The 21,708-nt window shown below is 48.6% G+C and overlaps 2 protein-coding genes across 2 annotated transcripts in view; both read right to left on the bottom strand.

Moving 5' to 3' along the window:
• Dcdc2c (doublecortin domain containing 2C) overlaps positions 1–8,333 on the bottom strand; it is a 67,109-nt gene extending 58,776 nt beyond the window's left edge. Inside the window, exons 1-2 of the mRNA XM_046441686.1 lie at positions 8,047–8,333; positions 6,064–6,115 (exon numbers count right to left, since the gene is read on the bottom strand). Coding sequence (XP_046297642.1) covers positions 6,064–6,115; positions 8,047–8,333 — 339 coding nt within the window. The remainder of the gene's footprint in view (positions 1–6,063; positions 6,116–8,046) is intronic.
• A 260-nt stretch (positions 8,334–8,593) lies between these two features.
• Allc (allantoicase) lies at positions 8,594–21,244 on the bottom strand. Its single transcript, XM_058578473.1, is given in 9 exon segments — positions 8,594–9,302; positions 9,305–9,452; positions 10,261–10,385; positions 12,363–12,471; positions 13,424–13,497; positions 13,865–14,020; positions 17,155–17,287; positions 20,088–20,092; positions 21,232–21,244. Coding segments are annotated over 9 exon segments (819 nt in total). The 3' UTR covers positions 8,594–9,246.
• Positions 21,245–21,708: the final 464 nt, after the last annotated feature.

The following is a 21,708-nucleotide window of genomic DNA, read 5'->3' as shown; positions in this document are numbered from 1 at the left end:
CTCAGGACAGCAGCTGGCCGTACCTACGAGAACCCTGAAAACGTAGTGTGGCAAGTAAGGTGTAAAATGCAAAAGAATGCTCAGTGCCCTGATGATTCTAATAATAAAAATATCCAAGGGCCAAGCCAAGGTGGTTGGTTTTAAAAACATATGGTATACACCAGCCAACGAGAACTCCAAGTCCACCAAGAATCCTAAGGGAGCATATACCGACACGTAGCAGTTTCATGATAAATTATGAAGTAAAAGGGGTTCTGCAAATATATTAGAATATGCTCTCCTTTTGTTTAAATAAGCACATTTATAAAGCTCAGAGTGCACATGGATGTGCACGTGTTCATATGTTGACCCCACACGGAAAACCACCCAGGGAGGTACAGTGGTTGATTATGGGTGTTTTCATGGTAGGATCATGGGTGTTTTCATTTGAACCAAATATTTTCTCAATTTTCTATAATAAATAGGAATCACACGTTACTCTTTTAGCAGAAACACAAGTTTCCAAGATAGGTGTCCAGGACAGACCAACAACAAAGAGTAAAGAGGCCAGGAAAAATGGACTGAGCACAGGGGCACGGCAAGGTCCCCAGCCCGAGCTCGTGCCTCCTGGACGAGGATGGGTTTCCTTCCCCGAGCTTCTCAGTGAGGCAGGGAACCAGAAGGGCTTCGTGGAAACTGGCATTTAAAAAGTTCATTTTAAACATTCCTTGTTAGAGTCACTGGTCGCCTCTGTGCTCTGGAAAACCCCTCGGCCTGTCACATCTCTTTCAAGATGGAGTTCAGTAGTCTCATCTCATGGACACTTGCTTTCAGCCAGGAGCAGCCCGTGGAGAAAGCAGAACCAGAACACAGCCCTCGCTGGGGAGAACACTGGGTCAGGCTCATCCGTTCTGAGACCCTTGGGAAAGAACCGAGCCATCATCTGAACTGGGGGCCACGGCTATGTGACTTGAGGCTACAGACCAGAACTCTGGGTCACTGCCACGAGCCCTGCAGCCGGGGGGCCCAGGACACGTCCTGCACTAGAGCCCCCACACACCACAGGCCACAAAAGCTGGGATCTCCCAGCCTCTGCCTTGTGCCTCCCTGCCCCATCCCTCCGAGCAATGAAATGTCATTTCACACACATTAATGAGCCATTTCTGTGGTTGCATTAAGCACATATTATAGTATTCCAACTGACATCCTAATTCTAATCATGTTCTCTTGGGAGGGAAGCTTCTTCAAGTTTCCCATTAATAGAGTTGACCAAAGCAAATTTCTTGAAAGAATAATTTTCAGAAGTTTGGTACTTCCACTCTGTATTACTGTGTCACAAAATGAGACAAGGTACCTCAGGGAAACCCTGGACTTGGGGACACTGCAAAAACTTAACTTGCACTACCTTTAATTTGAAACAGTTCACATGGCATTCAAATCAGCAGGCATTCGCAGATCTCAAACTTGGCTCAGGTGAGCTAACACCACTGAAAGGCATTTGCACAAGACTAGTGTCTACTAATTACTGAGCTCCAGCTGAGTGCCCCCACCATGCTAGGCGCTGCACGGGGATCACTTCATTTAACCTGACAACCATCTGCAGATTTAACCATAATACAACATACCCATGACATTCAACCACCCTGCTCTGGGTGGTATCCATGTTGCTCCCAGGGTTTTATAATCAGTAGATATACAGAGGGACACATATGTAGTTAACACATAAAGTATGTTTTACACACATACACACACATGTACACATGTATGTACATATGTGTGTGTAAAGATAGAGAAATTATAGAGAGATAGATAATAGAAAGAGATAGAGAAAAGATAGATGATAGACAGATACAGCTATGCACAGCCTTGGACCCAGCCTGGAGTGCACCCTGGGCTGTCCACCTGGGACAGGAGCAGGAAGGGCTGCACATGGCCTCACTTCCATCAAGGCCTCCAGGAGCTTTTAGTGCCAAGCCACCCAGCTTCTGGCCCTTGCAAAGCTGTGCTCCATCAGCCCTGGAAGGAGGCACAGCGGCAGCAGGACAAGGATTTCCTCTTGGTGTCCATCCCCAGGCCCAGCTTCCCCAGCTCAGCACAGGTCGTGGAGAGCCACAAATCCCCCTGCAGACCCTCTGCTCCACGGTGGCCCAAACTGCACGCTGTGGCTTGAATGTGTCCCTCCAAAGTTCATGGGTTGGAAATGCAATTCCCAAATGCACAGCTTGATGGTACTTGGAGGTGAGGTCTTCAGAAGATGATCAGAATTGAACAAAGTCATGAGGTGACCCCTATGGTGGCATCCCTGACCTCGGCTTTATCAGTAGGCGAAGAGAAACCCACGCTAGCACACGGCCTCGCCACGTGACACCCTCCACAGTGTTTCAAGACAGCAAGAAGGCCCAGCCAGGTGCTGCGCCTCGCTCTCAGATTTCCCAACCTCCAGAACGCGACCAGGTGGACTTCTCTTCTTCACACTTGACCTGCTTGACAGACAGACTAAGACGCCATGCGGCGTTCCCTCCACGGTTCACAGGGCTTCTCTCTATAAAGGTTTAATGGCTACCAGAGATGATTCAATCACTTTATCCCGCGCGTGGAACACAGGAGACTCATTTCTCACTGATAGGTTCTACAGCGGTAGTGATGGGTCTGTCCCTGGGAAAGGGAGGGCAGAATCTCGGAATCATCTCTAAAGCTCTTGCTGTCAGTCCAAGCTCTATTCCTCTAGCTCCCTGACCTTGGACACAGCACTGAACTTTTATGAACTCTTTATTCATGTTTTCACCAGCAGATATTAAGACCCCCTACCTCACTATTGCTATTTTCCATTTTCCCAGCTGACATGGTAGATGTGAAAATGTGCTAAGAACGTGAGCCGTACACATTCCACGTTAGAACAGAGGAGAGATGAGGGCATCGAACATGGCTATGATGTGCCCCAAGGACTGAGGACTCTCCCTCCAGTGCTAATGTGACGTGGGGACACAGCACCTGCTGCTAAGGGAGTGTGGCCATCCATGAAATCAATGGCACAGAGGACTCACAAAGACCCTCCAGGCTTTAGAGTACAGCACCTGACAGCAGAGCACCCTGACCCTACGAATTAACACGGGGACAGTGGAAACGATCAGCCAGAGGCAAGTCTTCTGGTTCGTGGAGCGTTGTGTCTCCTTGGGGTCCTGGGTGCCCCCCACAAAACACCGTGCAGGCAAAGTGCAGGCTTCTGTGAGCGTTTCAGATAAGAGGTATCTAACGGCACCCGTGAGGGTGACTGACAGCTGGGCAGCTCATGTCCTTACATGTCCTCCTGGGGGGCAAAACTGGTCTTCACCCCAAGCCACCCCTGTGGTTCCCTCCTGCACCCAGCAGATTGTTTGGAGTAAATTCTGTGCACTGGTCAAAGCTCTCAGTGGAGGACCAACTCACTTGGTGATGTCCACACCACTGATGTGTGTTCCGCAAAATACTACCCTCGCTCCAAGACAAGGGTCTACCCAGCAAACAACAGTATCACAACCGGTCACCGCAGATGACATCCTCCACAAAAGGAACGAGGGGTAGGGACGATGAGCATCAAGCACCTCTAGGTCATTACGTGGCATGTTGTTCAAGTCCTGCAACACCCAAGAGCAGCGAAGGGCATCTCAGATGCTGCTGGAGCAACAGAAGTGGTTAGAAGCTCTGGAACCCAATCCAGAGAAACACCAAAGGGATTAAGATGGTGCCGTGATTCCACTTCTGTGAAAACCATCATGATGTAGCAACTGTGTCTCTGAAAGGGGCCCACGGTGTCACTGTTTAAGATTGTGAAAAGGTAGGATGAATCAAAGAGTCTGCTGTCAAGGAATGAGTTAAATAATAAAGATAAATTCACAGGAAAGAGTTTTTCAGGCATTAAAAATCAGGTTTGCAGAAGAGTACTTACAGTACAAGAAAATAACCATGACGTATGGTAAATAAAGATCCGAAAAGACTTTATTAACTGGACATAGTGGTGTGCACACCCATACTCCCAGCTACAAGTCCAAGGTCAGCCTTGACAACTTAGTAAGACCCTGTCTCAAATGTTTAAATAATAAATAAAAAGGGTTGGAGATGTAGCCCCAGGGCACAGCAGTTGCCTAACATGCACAAGGCCCTGGGTCCAACCTCAAGTATCACCAAAAAAGACTTTGTTGATGGATACTGTTGTGGTTCGGATATGAGGTATCCCCAAAGCCCATGTGTGACACAATGCGAGGATGTTCAGAGGTGAATCGATTAGACTGTGAGAGGCGTGACTTAATCAGCGGGTTAATCCACTGATGTGGGTTAGCTGGGTGGCAACTGTAGGCAGGTCCAGTGTGGCTGGAGGAGGTGGGCCCCTGGGCATGCCTTTGGGGTTTTGTTTTGGAGCTGCCTTCCTCTCGTGCCCTGCAGCACGATGTTCTCTGCCTCGCCTGGGCCCAGAGCTGTGGAGTCGCTGGCTGTGGACTGAACCTGTGAACCATGACCAGATGAGCCTTTCCTCCTCTTGTCCTCCTCAGTCCCTCGGGCCCAGGGACACAAAGCTGACTAGGGTAGATTCTATTTCTCTGTGTGTGTGTGTGTGTGTGTGCCTGCTACAGGTCACAGAAACCAGCTAGGAAGGCAGGACAGAATGCAGCCCCTGGGGTCGCTTTGGAAGGAAGGTTGTTGGTGAGTTCTCAACCGTCCTCCTTGTGCCTTCCTGAGCAGCTCGCGGGAACTTTTCAGTCGTGTGTTTTAAGTTAACAGAGTGGAAGTCCCCAGAGAAAACCTTCCGACTCTTCTGACAAGGACAGCCTCAACCTCAGGGGCGAGGGCAGTGGCAGGTGCTGCCCCACCCCATCCTGGGAAGCTCCCCCTGAGTGTGCCCAGGCTGCCCTTCAACACTGGGCACACAACCTCTGCAGGTCACGGCTCCCTCGGCTAGAAAATAAGGTTCCACAAGACAGTCTGCAAGCCTCCCCATCCTGAGATGTTACCGGTAAGTTGTATTTTATTGAATCCACTGAAATGTGCACGAATGAGCACAGACTTAAACTTCAGAAATGTGCTGATCCCTCCCCAGCCCCGACAGAGGGGTAAACAAACGGCTGGATGCCAAGAAGAACAGGCGCCACTTGCTCCATCAGCCCAGCCCTGACCCACAGTGACGGCCAGATTGTCAGGGGAAACCTGCCCTCCTGGACGGTCACAATTGAAGTTGGGGACACACTGAATTTGACTTCCTTTCACTGCCCTGAGAGCTGTGGGTCTGTCGGCGGTGCCTGGGCGCCACTCTGGAGCTACCCGAAGGTTCCTGGGATGTGGAGGTGCACAAGGACGGGCAGTCGTGAGGCTCAGGGTGTGGAGGAGGACAGCTGACAACTCCTCCTGCTGACAGCGCCACACAGTGTGTCACTGAGTCCTGCCCCAGTCCTCTGGTACAGACCATCACCTCCACAGAAGAGCAAAAGAGAGGGTGCTGTAGAAGAGGAGGCACCTCAGCACCCACCTGGTGACACTCCACAGAGCTGACTCTGTTTGTTTAAAAAAGTAAAAATCTTGATAAATCCTAAATATCAATAGGCTCCATTACTCAAAACTGTTGGGTTTTGTTACAGAAAAAGGTGGGTCTCTAGTGACTGAGTGGCTGTGCTGTTTTTGTTAGGAATCAAGTGTCACGGATGGAATGACAGGCACCCCTCCCCCACACACACATGCCTCTCAGAAGCCTATCATGGGCAAAGCCAGCATTATCATTAGCATCAACCTGCATGACTTTAAATAGCTCTTCCTGACATCCACTTCCCAAATCCCCAAAACAAAAGGAAAATGAGAGGTTTTAACCAGTAACTTCATAGTGTGCCTCAAAGATGCCCATCTCCCTTGGTGTGGCCCAGGGCACTTTTATGACTCCCGTCACTGGGGCACTGAGGCTTTGACAACCTGACAAGCTCACCCAGGGCCTTCCCGCACTCCAGGGGCACTTCCTGCCAAACCCTGCGGTTTAGCCCCAGGAAGTCAGGACGGGAGCTCTATCAGTTTAGATTGTTACCCAATGATCTGGCCCATCTCCTCCCCTCGGCCGTGCACACTTACTTCCTTCAACTTCCTCTTCTTGGAGGGCTTTCTGGGAACTATATGGATATAGCTGCAAGAGAAGAGGGAGAAACAGGATTAGAAGGTAAATATTCAGATTCAGAGCTGTGGCCCCTTCAACTTTGAAGAAGACAATGCCACAGCAATGCACAACCAGGCGGAGGCACTCTCAGACACAGACATGCGGGCCCAGGGGACTGCAGAAGGATGATTTTTTTCTTTAGAAATAACAGGATGTTAAATTTGTATCTTTGCAAAAATCATTAAGAATTTAGGATACTCACCACTTGTCAGTAAAACCAACTCCTTTTTTTATTCTTTTTTTTTTCAAAAAAATTAAAATCTCACACCACTAATTTAATTAGGAGTATCTTTGATCCTTAATAAGACACCTAAAGCACAAGAAGTAAAATCAAGAATCAATAAATGAGTTGGATTCAAACTAAAAAGCTTCTTCCTCACAAAGGAAACAATAATATGAAGAGAGAGCCTACAGAGTGGGAGAAAATCTTTACCACACACACCTCAGATAGAGCACTAATCTCCAGGATATATAAAGAACTCAAAAAACTTTAACACCAAAAAAAGCAAATGACCCAATCATTAAATGGGCAAAGAAACTGAACAGACACCTCTCACAAAAGGATATATAATCAATCAATCAACAAATATATGAAAAAATTCAATATCTCTAGCAATTAGAAAAATGCAAATCAAAACTACTCTAAGATTTCATCTCACTCCAGTCAGAATGGCGATCATCAAGAATACAGACAACAATAAATATTGGTGAGGATGGGGAAAAAGATTCACTCATACAATTTGGGACTACACATTGGTGCAACCACTATGGAAAGCAGTATAGAAGTATAGAGATTCCTCAGAAATCTTGGAATGGAACCACCGTTTGACCCAGCTATCCCACTCCTCGGTTTATACCCAAAGGACTTAAAATCAGCATGCTACAGTGACGTAGCCACACAATGTTTATAGCCACTCAACTCACAACAGCTAAACTATGGAACCAAACTAGGTGTCCTTCAACAGATGAATGAATAAAGAAAATGTAGTATAATATACACAATGGAATATTACTCAGCCTTAAAGAAAAATGCAATTATGGCATTTGCTGGTAAATGGATGGAGCTACAGAAGATCATGCTAAGTGAAGTAAGCCAATCCCAAAAAACCAAAGGCCAAATGTTTTCTCTAATATGCGGATGCTAATTCACAATGAGGGAGGGTGGCTAGGTCAGAATGGAGTCACCGTAGATTAGGTAAAGGGAAGTGAAGGGAGGGGAGGGGCCAGATGATAGGAGGGAGAGTAGAGTGAATCAGACATTTTACCCTGTGTTCATATATGACTACAGGACCAGTGTGAGTCTACATCAGGTACAACCTAGAAGACAGAGAAATCATTCTCCGTTTATGTATGATGTGTCAAAGTGCATTCTCCTGTCATGTAGGACTAATTAGAACAAATTTTTAAAATAATGAAATGAAAAACAAAAAGAGTATCCTCAGACTGGGAGCGTTTCTGGAATCTGGGAGAAATGGAAATTCTCTCTGGAGAATCACACGGATTCTCAGCTCTGGAAGAATTTCCACACATAAAACCGTAGAAAGAAAAAAAAAAAAACTGTAGAAAAGACGTGGTCTGCAGTAGGACAGGATGAGCAAACGTGGAAGGAAATAAGGACCACGAGGGAAACCAGCCCAAACAACTAGGCAGAGGAGGCTTCAGGGCCGGGCCGGCCAAACCCCACAGGCAGAGGTGTCGGCAGGAGGCCAGCTCCTGCAGGACCGCCAGTGGACTCTGAGCCCCGCCCCAGGGTCCCTCCCCTGGGCCCAGCACCCTCTAAACCCAGGCACCCTGAGGAGCGCAGAGGCCCGTCCTCCCGGGACGCGGCTCAGGGCGCAGGGACTCGGGGCAGCGGGCAGCGGGGTGGCCGCAGGTGGCGGCGCCGCGGGGCGCACACTTACTCGAGCTTCTTGAAGCGCTCGCGGCCCGCCGCCACGTACTTGCCGCCCGTCTGCAGCGCGTCCAGCTCGTGCACCAAGTGGCCGCGCGTGGGCGTGTAGAGGCGCCGCACTCCGAAGGGCACGTCCACCTGCGCCGTCAGCTGCTCCAGCAGCACCTCGAAGTTGGCCACGTGGCGCGGCGAGAACACGAACTTGCGGCCCACGTAGAACTGGTCCCCGTTGCGGTACACCAGGATGGTCTTGGCCGGCGTGGTGTCCACCAGCGTGTAGGGCCCACGCGTGCCCATGGCGCTGCGCGCTCGCCTCCGCGCGAGAGCCGGACCGCGCCAGCAGGGCCACGCGGAGCTGGCCCGAGGGTCACCACAGAGGGCAGGAGGGCTGCGTGTGCTGACGCGCCGGCGATTGTGACCCGCGGCCCGCAGGGACAGGACAGGTGAGGGCGGCGGGCAGCTCTGGAAAGAGGAGGAGGAGGGTGGCCTGCAGAAGCGGCGGGAATGAGAGGGTTTGGACCTGCAGGCGCGCCCACCGCGACCCACTCACTGTGCTGGCGGCCCTCAAGGGCCAAGGCGGGTAGCATCCGGACCATCGGGACAATCAGAAGAGGACGTTGCTGGAACGCCTCCCCCTTCTGAGCCTCAGTTTCTTTAAGAGATTTACAGCCTAAAAAGCTCCTAGGCCCCTGGCACGGAGTAGGCAAGTGGTCTGGAACCTGCGCAGCACGTGAGGAACTGGGTGACGTCGCGGCTGGTGCCTGGTACCCAGAAATGTGACGTTCAGAATGCCTGCACTCTGGTGGGGGTGGGAGTGGAAGGCCCTCCGTGTTCTGGTGAAGAGTGGTCAGTCCTTTGAGCTGCAACCATGAGTAATTCCAGAAATACTTGTTCCCAGTGGTCATGGTGGGTTTAAATTCTCTAAGACAGTAGGCTACACATCCACTGCTGGATATACACCCAGAAGGTACACAGTCATGTTATAAATGTCAATATCTTGTGGGGTTTAAAAAAAAAAAGCAATTCCTCAAGAGGCCACCTATATTCACAGCCACATCAATAATTAAGCTACCAAACGGTTCATGGCAACAGGAAACACAGAGGCTACTTGGTGCGGTGACCTCTTTATTCAGCCACCAAGTGTTGACAACCTCGGAAAGACCTCAGGTGGGCAGTTATTGCTGTGTAGAAATGAGTGTTTTGCACATGGTTAAAGGTTTGCCTTAAAACCCGTTTTAACTGAGAACCTCATCCTGGGATCCCCCGGGGCCACAGCAGGCAGATGGAGCTGGGGAAGCCCTTGAGTCGAAGGCGGCTCACGCCTCCATCCGGGAAGATGGTGAACCTAGCGTGAGTGATGACGTCTTGGAGCTCCAGGGTCAGGCTGTCGAACAGGTGGTTTTGGTTGGGGGACAACTGGAAGAGAGTCAGAAGGGGGTCCTTGTTGGAGCAGGACTGTGTGGCCCAAGGACCCAGCTCAGCCTGTCAGTCTGGACTTGTGGGGCTTAAGCTTAAGTTATTCAGCTTCCAGGGGCCCTGCCAGCAGGGGGAGGGCCAAGGAGCACTGACCTGAGGGCAGGTCCCCGACATGTGTCCCTTTAAAGAGATGGGGACAAGCTGTTGAGAAGGTGAAAGAGCAGGTCTCTGCTGTCTCCGTGGTCACAAGGGAGCATCCCTGGCCTCCACAGTGCCCATCTCAGGGCATTTATCCCACAGGTAGCTTCCAGTGCACCACCCCCACCCCTTCTAAAAAGTTAACTATCACAGAAACGTGTTTCCATTTATGTCTTCTTAACACAACAAACTTTTGTTTTAACAAAATTGATGGTTAGAAATGCAAAAGTGGGAAAGAGAGTCTGTCCTCCCTTCCTTTTTTGTACTGGGGATGGAGCCCACAGCCATTGGCCAATGAGCCACTGAGCCACATCCCCAGCATGTCTGTTTGTTGTCTAAGATAGACTCTCACTAAGTCTCACTAAGTTGCTTGGGGCCTCCCTAAGTTTCTGAAGCTGGCCTTGAAGTTGCAGTCCTCCTACCTCAGCCTCCCAAGCCTCTGCCTTTCTCTGAGGTAAGTATACCATTCAGTTTTTTAAAGTCCATTCATGTCAGTTCATTTCACTCCTGAACTGAAAAGAGGTCTGAAATTGTATTCTAATCTGCACACAAAAGTCTAGGGGAAATAGCTCTGATTGAAGACCAGATCCCCACGCTGTCCCCCACATGCCTTGGTGATGGGGAGAAGGGGCTTCCATTTATGGGCTGGAAGAATCCACTTTTTCTTGACCATGTCTTCTTCTTCCTGGGTGGTCAGGATGCACCCGTCCACTTTGCAGCTGTCGGGAGAATTGCCTATCGGAGCAAACAGAGGCACCCTTCCCTGCACATTCCCTCAGCACAGCTCAGCTTGTAGGGCACAGGCTCGTGTAACCAGATCAAAACCAGGCAAAGAACAAGCCACCGCTCCTTCTAAGCAAACGCAGAGGTGTGACGTATGAAGGAAAGGAACAAGCCAGTTCATGTGGCGTTGCTGCCTCTCGAGACTGACGCCTGAGCTCTGCAGGAACCCCAAGCAGCCTGCCACATCAGCGCTGGCACACCTGAGTGCACCCGCAGGGTTCCTACTGCCAAAGCTGGACGTGCTCCAGGGGTGGAGTTCAGACTGCATGAGGCACATCCGAATTATGGTGATGCTGGGAAAGAGTTTCCTTTTGAAACATGACAAGCAAAAGAAGAAACCCTGAGCTCCATCAGCTGGTGCTGAGCACCAATGAGACACAGGATTTCTCAGTGGCCTCCAGGTGATGGTACCTGGTCCCCGAGTCTCTCTTATGTCTCTGGAGTTTCATAGGACTGTGTGCCCAGCAGGGTCACAGGATCTTAGGGAAAGGTCCCCACCCCCTCTTTGTGAGAAGCAGCTCAATAGAGGTTCTCCGAGACTTGAAGGTCAATCAAGGAGGAGCTTTGCCAAGAACCTTGGCAAAGAGGACACTCACTGTCCACATGCCCGCTTTGTGGCTCATCTCCTGAGACAGGTCCTGGGCAGGTGAGCATGCTCCTGGGGTACGGTGCAAACCCACGGGCTGCAGCTGCTATTTCTGCTCCCTGATATTCACACCTGTGTGAGTGTGCGTATTCAGCATGGTGTACTTGATGTGGTTGTCATTTGCTGTATTGCTTGTATAATGTAAATGAATGCTAGCATGCTCCCTCATCCACAGCTGTCCTCACGGTGTCCCAGGGCTGTCCCAAGGGAATGACAGCAGTATATTCATGACCTGTTGCATTTGGGGGGCAACTGGTTGAGTGGATTCGCTGTTTATTGCCTGAGTTTTCTTTATGAAAGGAAGCAAGTTACCCAAACCCTTCATGTAGAAAACTGGAGTAAAGAGACACTCAAAGCACAAACACAAACCACAAGAAAACCGCAGAGCTGGCCCCTCCCTGCCCAGAGCACAGGCTGATGCCAGCCACGTTGGAAAGTGGAAACAAAAACCAGGAAATGGGGTCTGAAATGTGGTTTTCCAAAAGCAGCAGACACCAAGACTTCTCAATTAATACACACCCTCCGCTGTTGGTGACAGACCTGTCCTCAGTGTACATTGTGCTTCCCTGGAAAAGCTAAAATCAGCAGAAGTCATCATGATTCGAAACATTTAAAAATCAGCCCTACAAAATGTGAAGACAGGCTGCCACCATTTGTCATAAAGAACTAAGCAATCCCAAGACGCCCCGTCCATACTAACACGACGTCACCTAGCAATTGTAGAAGCTCAGTAACCTCTTTGGAACTTTCTTGATACAATGACCCATGTGTACATCTCATAAGAAAGTAAATGTAAGATTTCTCTTGTTACCAATTTCTCCTAGTATCAGAACTGCGCAGTTTTAAATCTGTGAGGGTCACTCCTCCACATCTGCCTGCAGCCAGGTGCGCTTGGTGGTAGAGCACACGCTCAGCAGGTGCAGGGCCTTGGGCTCGATCCCCAGCACCACAAAAATAACAGTAAGATGTCACACCTGGAGAGACATGGTCACCCCCAGAATCTGCCGGGACCACTGCCCCTCAACCAGAGGCCTGTCCTCCCTGCTGCTCCCCCGGGCTCACTGCACATGCAGCTCAGAGCCCCACAGCATGGGGCATCGTGGGCGACCACAGAGTCGTCCAGGCCAACTCTGAGCTGTGGGGGGAGGTGCGGCTGCGGAGCCAAGACCACACAGCACTGGGAGGGGAGGCCATGCGGAGAGCAGCTCCCCTGCCCTCCAGGGGACACGTTACCTGGAGAGTCAGCCCACCGACTACAAGGCCCTTCCTTACGTGACATTTACCTTTAAAATACTTGGTGTCGATTTCAATTTGAGTTATCACTCCAGGATGTGCCAGCCGGAAAACTGCCCACTCACAACCCTGAACCTGGAGAAGGCCATTCTTGTCATTCTGGAATCCAAGGAGAGAAAGGTCAGCTCAGTCGGCATCATTAAACCAACCTGAAAATCAGCAGGTGGAAAATGTTAACATCTTATATTTGTGCTTTCTTTTATTTCTCACTAAAAAAAAAAGGGGGGTGTTTCCTATGACCTAATGTGCAAACCACGTTGTGTATAAATTGCCGTCACTCCTTAAATACCTCTTACTGACTTGAGAGTTCATTTCTGTTAATTCCTGATGGTTTTCTGTGCTAACTGTAGGTTCAGACAGAACATCATACACAGAGGTATCTTAATTAATCCAACCCTCAGGGCCAATAATTTGTTTTGCCCTTGCAAAGAGGATATTCTCCTGGTTGCCACTGTCTCTTCGGATGCCTGATTGGCTCTAACCCTTCATACCCCGAAAGCCGAGTTCATGCGTCTACCTCGGGAAGTTCTGGTGTGATGGGAGGACCATCCAGGGGCGGGGGCATGGCTGAGTTTTCAGTGGGATTCAAAGCTGAACACTTGGCTTGGCTTTGCCCGCATTTGGTTTCTTTGCGTCAGCTAAGTTACTGGCCAGATGGAGCAGCTAATCTGACTCTAGTTCCTTATCACCACAGGCTCGCATAGGTGTCTGATCCTAGGAAGCACAGAGACTACAAATACTAAACTCTTGTTTTTCCCTCCAGTTCTAGGAACAAATGCACCCATGGCTTCTGGGTCATTAGATCATAGATCCTTTGATTCCTTTACTGAAGAAACAGAGGAATATAGCAAGATGGACCAGAGCCATGGCAATGTCCAGCATGTCTGTCCTGGTGGAGGACAGTGTGGAGCTGTACAGAGCCAGGTGGAACTGGAAACTCAGAACAGAAGGAGAGTAGTGACGAGCATTTAAAAAAGCTCAAGAGGATTCTTAAAAAAAAACAGTTTTTCTTTGATGTAAAATGAAAAGCTTTTTGAAAAGAACTTCTTACTTCTAACACCGGGGGCCTGTCCAGCCGTCTCGCAGTCTCCCAGCCATCTGCCATGGACTTGGGCCCACCAACTCCTACCAGAAAAATTCTGTTAATGGTGCCACCGTGGTTTGATCTCAGATGGGAGAATGAATGCCCACACCATTACATCTCAGATCCCACGTCCCTGAGCGTGGCCACCCAGATGACTTTCATTGCAGTGACGTTTCAGTCCATTCACAGAGTTGGTAAACTGTTTTCCTTTTATGGCAACTCTGTAGGCCCAAACAAGGAGGGACCACGACTAATGATGACTTGCCCCATGGCACGGAGGCTTTGAATCCCACACCCTCACTAATCTCCTCCACCCCATGCTTCAAGGGCCCGTCCTCTGGCCTATGGGGTATTTGATGCTAGTGCCCACACTTCTCCATAAAGCCGGCTCCTAGAATGTTCTCTCACCTATCATATTGTTTGGGTGCCCAAAATGTGCATTGCTGAATCCTACACAGACACCCTCAAAGGCAATGGCCACCAGGTCTACCGGATCTTTGGGATCGGTTGCAGTCCAGTCCTTCTGTCCAGTACCATATACTCTAAGGCGTGCAATCCCCCCATCTGAAAAGGAAAGGTCAGAGAGGTAACTGCGGGTGGCATGACCGGCAGGGTCCTTGCGTCTTCTCCAGGCTCACCTCCTGCTAGGCTCTGCCACACCTGTCCACTTCAGTCCCATCACCCCAGGGCCCTGGCACGTGACAGTACCTTATTATGACACCTCCCCAGCTCTCCAGGAAATGGTCATTCTTGAGTCTCAATTTACACGTCTGGCCCCAGGAAGGTTCTTTCTCTCTTTGGAGGTCCACCTGCCGCTGCCTGATTTCCCAGATGAGTTTTATTCCGTCTGCCTGCTCAGCTACTCTATAGCTCTGATTGCAGTAGGAAGTTACCTTACTTTTTGTTTTTTGGTATTGGGGATGGAACCCAGGGATGCTTTACCGTTGAGCCACATCCCCAGCCCTTTTTATTTTTTTATTTTGACACAGGATCCCACTAAGTTGCTTAGGACCTCGCTAAGTTGCTGAGGCTGGCTTTGAACTTGAGATCCTGCTGCCACAGCCTCTCGAGCTGCTGGGATTATAGCTGTGTGCCACCATGCCCAGCTGAAGTTACCTTTGTTATTTTCCCACTTTTTAAGTCCCCTCTGTTATCTGTCTCCAGATTTAGAAGGTAGCATCCCTGGGGCCAGGCCACTTGCCAAGCTGTCCACTTCTGCACTGTGTCTACCTGTAGCAAGTCAACTCCATGGAGGTGGAAAGTCACTTGGGAGTGCATCATAGGTAAATTACAGACCCCACACACCTGGGCACTGGTGTCAGCAATGAGCATCGCCTCCACCCCTCAACTCATGAAAGACTCTCATGTGTTTATTCTTACAGCACTGCACTGCTCAGCGATTTGGTTGAGACTACAAAAGATCATATTTGCAAAATTGAATCTTTGCTGAGAATCATATGCAGACTTCATCCCTTGCCACTTCTGTTCAATTCTGCATTAGAGATTTTAGCCAGGGCAATTAGAAGGGGGTGGGAAACAGACTGAGAGATTCTGATTGGAAAGGGAGAGACAGAGGGTGAATCCCAGTTAGAAAGGAAGAAGTAAACTATTTCTATTCTCAGTGTGATCTTGTATACAGAACATTGTAAATATTCCACTCAAAACCCATTACTACTCACAAAGGAGTTCAGTAGTGTTGCAGGTACAAGATAAAAATTAGCAAAAGTAGTGCAGAAATTATAATCTGAAAACTACAAATCATTTTTTAAAGAAATTAGAGGACACCTAAACAAATGGGAGACTATCCCATGTTCATGGAGTGGGAAACTTTATATTATTAAGGTGCCAATAATTCCCAAATTGAGCTACAGATTTAATGCAACCTCTGTCAAAATCCCAACTGGTGTCATATATAATAAATTAGAGTAAACAAATAATTTTTTAAATTCCAGCTGGTTTCTCTGTAGAAATTTACAAGTTGATTCTAAAATATGGAATTGCAAAAGACTCTAAACCACCAAAATAATTCTTGAAAAAAGTCCAAAGGACTCAATTTGTAATTTTAAAACTTACTTTACTAATCAAGATAGTTCATTAATGGTGTAAGAACAGAAAAATAGATCAAAGACAAAATTGAGAGTCCAGAAATAAACTCATGTGTTTATGGTCAACTAATTTTCAACAAGAGTTCCCAAGTCATTCCATCGGGAAAGAAGAGTGTTTTCAACAAATGCTCTTTAGACAACTCATATGATACAAGAGAATGCAGCTGAATAATTTCCTCATACCACCTACAAAATTTAACTCAAAATTAACCAAAGATGTAACTCAAAGATTAAAATGATCTATTTCTTTGAGCAAACATGTAATCTATAAAACACACAAAAACACAGGAATATTCATTCATATCCCTGATTTGGTGCTGATTTTCTAGATATAACTCTGAAAGTATAAGCAACAAAAGAATAGAATGGGCTGGGGATACAGCTCGGTTGGTAGAGTGCTTGTCTTGCCTGCACAAGGCCCCGTTCAATCCCCAGAACCACACACACACACACACACACACACACACACAAGAATAGAACAGATATGCTGAATTTCATCAACATTAAAAGCTCTTGTGCTTCAAATGACCCTGCAAAGAAAGTGAAAAGGCACCTCACAGAGTGGGAGAAATTGTTTGCACATCTTGTATCTGATAAGGGATTTGTATCTATAATATATAAAGAACTTATATATGACTCGATAATTAAAAATAAAAACCCAATTTTTAAATAAGCAATAATTCTGGAAGGAAATTTTTCTAAGAAAATATACAGATGGCAAATAAGCACATGAAAATATGCTCTCACCATCATTAGGCATCAAGGAAATGCCAATCAACCAAAACCACAATGAGGTGCTATTTTGCATGCACTAAGATGGCTACAATCAGAAAGATAACAAGTGCTGGGAAGGAAGCGAAGAAATCAAAATTCCCAGTAGGAATGTGAATGTTGCAGCCATTTTGGGAAAGTCCAGCAGTTTCTCAAACACAGTTAAACACAGCGACCATATGACCCAGAAATGCCAATCTTGGGTATATACTCAACACAAATGAAAACCTATATCCACACAAAAGTTAGTGAGTGTTTACAGCAACATAGATCCTAGGAGCCAACAGGTGGAAACAAATGTCCATCAGCTGGTGAACGGGTAACTAGAATGCTGTGCGTGTACTGGTGGAGATTTTTTGGTCAAGAAGAGGTATGGAGTTCCCGTATATGCTACAGAATCTTGGAACATTATATGAAGTGAAAAAAGAGACGAAATGTCAAAAAATGTGGTTGTTTTACATGAAAGTTTCAAAATAGTCAAACCTATCAAGATAGACAGTAACTTTAGTTGCTTAGGGCTGGTGAGGAGGATGTCAGATAAAGGGCACAGGATTTCTTTATAAATAGGAAAATGTACCTGGGACATGGATGTTGCTAGGAGACATGTAACCTGATCCACGGATTCTGCCACACCCTGGTCAACTTGGTGATTTCTCATTAGCTACCTATTGATCCCTAGAGTAAGGTAAGAATTTCCTGGGGCACCAAGAGGGCGAATGACGACCTAAACGCTGGGCAGCTCCGTTCCCGATCCGTGTCATTTTACAAACATGAGGTGCAGAATAAAGAAGGGCAGGGCTGCAGGGGCCACGTAGCACTTACCTGGGAAGATGTTGAGTCTCACGTGAGTCCACCTCTGCTGGGAGTTGACCAGGAAGTAGTTGTGGCTGGAAGCAGTGCTTCCTGGCTTAAGCTCCGTCATAGGAACCAGGGAATTCCAGTCGTCAGATTTTAGCTGGCAAGAGACACATAAATGCTAGCAGTGGCTTTTCGGAAGAGCAGATTTTCTCATCCAAGTGCCCAGGGCTCTTCAGGGGCAGAGGTGCTTTGGAATAGAGTAGTGATGGGTGCCTGAAGGAGAACTCTGACATCATCACCAAGAAGGTCAAGCCCAGGGCGTGACCATGAACACCAGGGCCTGCCTGGGAACCTTCCCTTCCCACACTGATCCGAAGAGCGGCTCTGAGTGGAGGGAGTCTGAATGAAGCTCTCTGCTTGCTCCAACGTCCTCGTCTTGATCGCCAGAGGATTTTAGTGTGGCCCTTCAGATAAAGGGTCAGGGCTGCCCCCCCTGACCTGGGGAGGTCCAGGAGCCTGGTGACGACTCTCCTAGATGGGACCTCCAGCTGGAGGTCCCTTTGATGTCTCTGCCACTACTAATTTCCCTGCTAAGGATCATCACTTTCATAAAACACAATACAAATTATTAGACAAATAAACTTCAAGAAACCAGAATGTGCTAAACCACAAGCCCCAATTGTTTATTTTTTTAAGTTCAACTAACAAAATTTCCATGTTGAATTGCTGGAAAGGGAGAATTTTTCCTGCCACTTTCTACCTTATCTGGCCAAGGCCAGCAGAAGTGTGTGGACAGGGCTAGACCATTCCCAAGGCTCTTCAGGTCATCTGCTCCCTCATACAGACTGGAATGAACCTGCAGCCAAGCATGTGCAAGGCCACAGGGTGAAGGGGAAAGGAAAGGGTCCCAGGGTCGCATGTCCCAATGATGGCCTTTTGAAGAACCTGCAGGGCAGATCTGCAGTCCTGATATCAGACCTACACCTGGAGGGCAGACACAGACCCACACCTGTGGGGCAGACCTAGACACACACCTGGGGGCAGAAACAGATCCACACCTGGGGGGCAGATACAGACCCACACCTGTGGGGCAGGCCTAGACACACACCTGGGGGCAGACACAGATCTACACCTGGAGGGCAGACACAGATCCACACCTGCGGGGCAGACACAGACCCACACCTGTGGGGAAGACCTAGACACACACCTGGGGGCAGACACAGATCCACACCTGGAGGGCAGACACAGACCCACACCTGTGGGGCAGGCCTAGACACACACCTGGGGGCAGACAGAGATCTACACGTGGAGGGCAGACACAGACCCACACCTGTGGGGCAGACCTAGACACACACCTGGGGGCAGAAACAGACCCACACCTGTGGGGCAGACCTAGACACACACCTGGGGGCAGACACAGATCCACACCTGGAGGGCAGACATAGACACACACCTGGGGGCAGAGAAAGATCCACACCGGGAGGGCAGACACAGACCCACACCTGTGGGGCAGACCTAGACACACACCTGGGGGCAGAAACAGACCCACACCTGTGGGGCAGACCTAGACACACACCTGGGGGCAGAAACAGATCCACACCTGGGGGCAGATACAGACCCACACCTGTGGGGCAGGCCTAGACACACACCTGGGGGCAGACACAGATCTACACCTGGAGGGCAGACACAGATCCATACCTGGGGGGCAGACACAGACCCACACCTGTGGGGCAGACCTAGACACACACCTGGGGGCAGACACAGATACACACCTGGAGGGCAGACACAGACCCACACCTGTGGGGCAGACCTAGACACACACCTGGGGGCAGAAACAGACACACACCTGGGGGCAGACACAGATCCACACCTGGGAGGCAGACACAGACCCACACCTGTGGGGCAGACCTAGACACACACCTGGGGGCAGAAACAGATCCACACCTGGGGGGCAGATACAGACCCACACCTGTGGGGCAGACCTAGACACACACCTGGGGGCAGACACAGATCCACACCTGGAGGGCAGACACAGACCCACACCTGTGGGGCAGCCCTAGAAACACACCTGGGGGCAGAAACAGACAAACACCTGTGGGGCAGACCTAGACACACACCTGGGGCAGAAACAGATCCACACCTGCGGGGCAGACACAGACCCACACCTGTGGGGCAGACCTAGACACACACCTGGGGGCAGAAACAGATCCACACCTGGGGGGCAGATACAGACCCACACCTGTGGGGCAGGCCTAGACACACACCTGGGGGCAGACACAGACCCACACCTGTGGGGCAGGCCTAGACACACACCTGGGGGCAGACACAGATCTACACTTGGAGGGCAGACACAGATCCACACCTGCGGGGCAGACACAGACCCACACCTGTGGGGCAGACCTAGACACACACCTGGGGCAGAAACAGATCCACACCTGCGGGGCAAACACAGACCCATACCTGGAGGGCAGACCTAGACACACACCTGGAGGCAGACACAGATCCACACCTGGGTAGTAACAGACCCACACCTGTGGGTCATACCTAGACTCACACTAGACCCACACCTGGAAGGCAGATCTAGACCCACACCTAGGGTCAGACAGGTGTGGGTGTGAGTACACTCGAGGGCTGAGCCTGGGAAGCCTGGCAAGGCTGTGATTGCCGTGGCAGAGAGGGTGAAGGATTGGCTCTCCTGACCCACTAGCAGAATCCTAGGGAGACTCCGGAGGTCCAGACTCCCAGCAGAGACTAGAACTTCCAGGCCCTGGAGGTGTGTTGATCTAATCTCTCCAGAGCAGAAACCACCCAGCAAAGACTGTGAGGCTGATTAGGCCTAAGCCCCAGCTGCTGGGACTCGGCTCATAGACCCTGCAGCAGCCCCTCCCTGGGAGTGCACACTGACCTCGTCTGTGTGGACAGAACTCCACCTGCCAGCACATCCCATCCCATCCTACCTCATCTGGGGAGAAGAGAAGCTGAGAATTATATGAAACAGCGTCAATCTTAGGCCACTCTAACTGGAAGCTTGGTGAGTGACACAAAAAGAGAAAGGGGTTAATGACCCCAGCCCTTGCTCTTGCTCACAGTACAGAGCTCAAGAAGAAATGGAATGACAGTCAGGCGTGGGCAGTGACCATCTATTCTCATCGACTATTTTGACCACCTCGGGGCAGATAATTCCTTCATTTTTCATTAAGAATCGTTTGGTGGGGTTAGTTTGTTTTTGTGTGTGTCTTTGTTGTGCTGACTAGTTTACACATACATAAACATATTTGTTTCTTTTTTCTCATTTTTAGCATTTTTGAACTGTAGTGACTTTTCCTTGCCTTGTCTTTTGAGGGTTAGGGTTTTGATTAGTGCATTTGGCTTTGCTTTGTGTTGTTTCTCATTTGTCTCTCTCCTGCCAACAGCCAAGCCTCTTGTGATTGCGGCAGCAGAGAGGGTGAAGGATTGGCTCCCCTGACCCACTCTCCCTTCACTTCATTACTTCTATTTTTTATCCTTCCCCATGGAACAACTCTTCTGCATTCTCTCTGCTCACTTTTGAAATTTGTAAACTCTTTTCTATTGTCTTATCACATTTTCTGAATTTCTCCTGATTAACTGTATTCTTACCATCTTTTAGCGCTAATTCATTTATGTAACTCCTGCCACCACCATTGATGCTATTGCAATTATTACTGCTGTGGATGACATAGCTGACACCTATTGTTTGTTTCAATGCCAGACATAGTTCACGGTTACTTCCTGTTTTTGCTGTTGGCAAATGCTGACACTACCATTTCTGGTTATTTGAGGCAATTGACATTCTAGATGTCATAATAGGAACCAGATATGTAGTTTAATGCTATATATTGTTTGCATTAGTTGTTGCTACTGTTTGTTTCCCCCGTTCTTTGAGGTGCCGAGACACTGCAAGTTCACAGGGTAGAAACTCTTCCACTGAACAAAACTCAATCAAAAGACAGCCACACCTTACTCCACACAAATCAAGGACACTCTACCTTGTGCTATACTTTAATTAAAAGATTAAAAGAGAAAAAAATTATTAATCAGGCCCCAAATAGAAACAGCTAGGGGTAGGACACCAGGTCTCACCTATGACACCCATTGCTATAGGAAAAACAGAGAGAGATAACACAAAGTCTGTGGACATCACCCTACAAGGGGGTCTCACTCCATATCACTCTAGGACACTTTGGCAGGTGAAGACTGTGCCCTAAAATGGCCCACACATATGAGTGAAAAATAAATCCCTTCCAAGAAATGCATAAAACCCAACAAATGAATACAAGAAACATGAAAAAGCAAGCTAACACTATACCTCACAGATGTCATAAATCATCATCAAAAGACCCCCAAAACACTAAAGGGATGAAATATCAGAAAAGGAATTCAAAAGAATCATTATAAAAATGATCAATGAATTCCAAGAAAACACATAAAAACAACTGAATGAATTAAGAAAGTCAGTATAATATGAATGAGAAATTTAATAAGGAGATAGAAAAGTTTTAAAAGAAACAAATCTTATAGATTAGATTAAAGACACAATACATCAAATAAAATGTTCAG

The sequence above is a fragment of the Marmota monax genome, unplaced genomic scaffold (genome assembly GCF_021218885.2).
Source record: "Marmota monax isolate L192 unplaced genomic scaffold, Marmota_monax_Labrador192_F-V1.1 WCK01_AAM20220418_F8-fsc00010, whole genome shotgun sequence".
Classification (NCBI taxonomy): domain Eukaryota; kingdom Metazoa; phylum Chordata; class Mammalia; order Rodentia; family Sciuridae; genus Marmota; species Marmota monax.
Note: the sequence above shows the minus strand (reverse complement) of the source record. Positions and strands in the feature narration are given on the sequence as shown.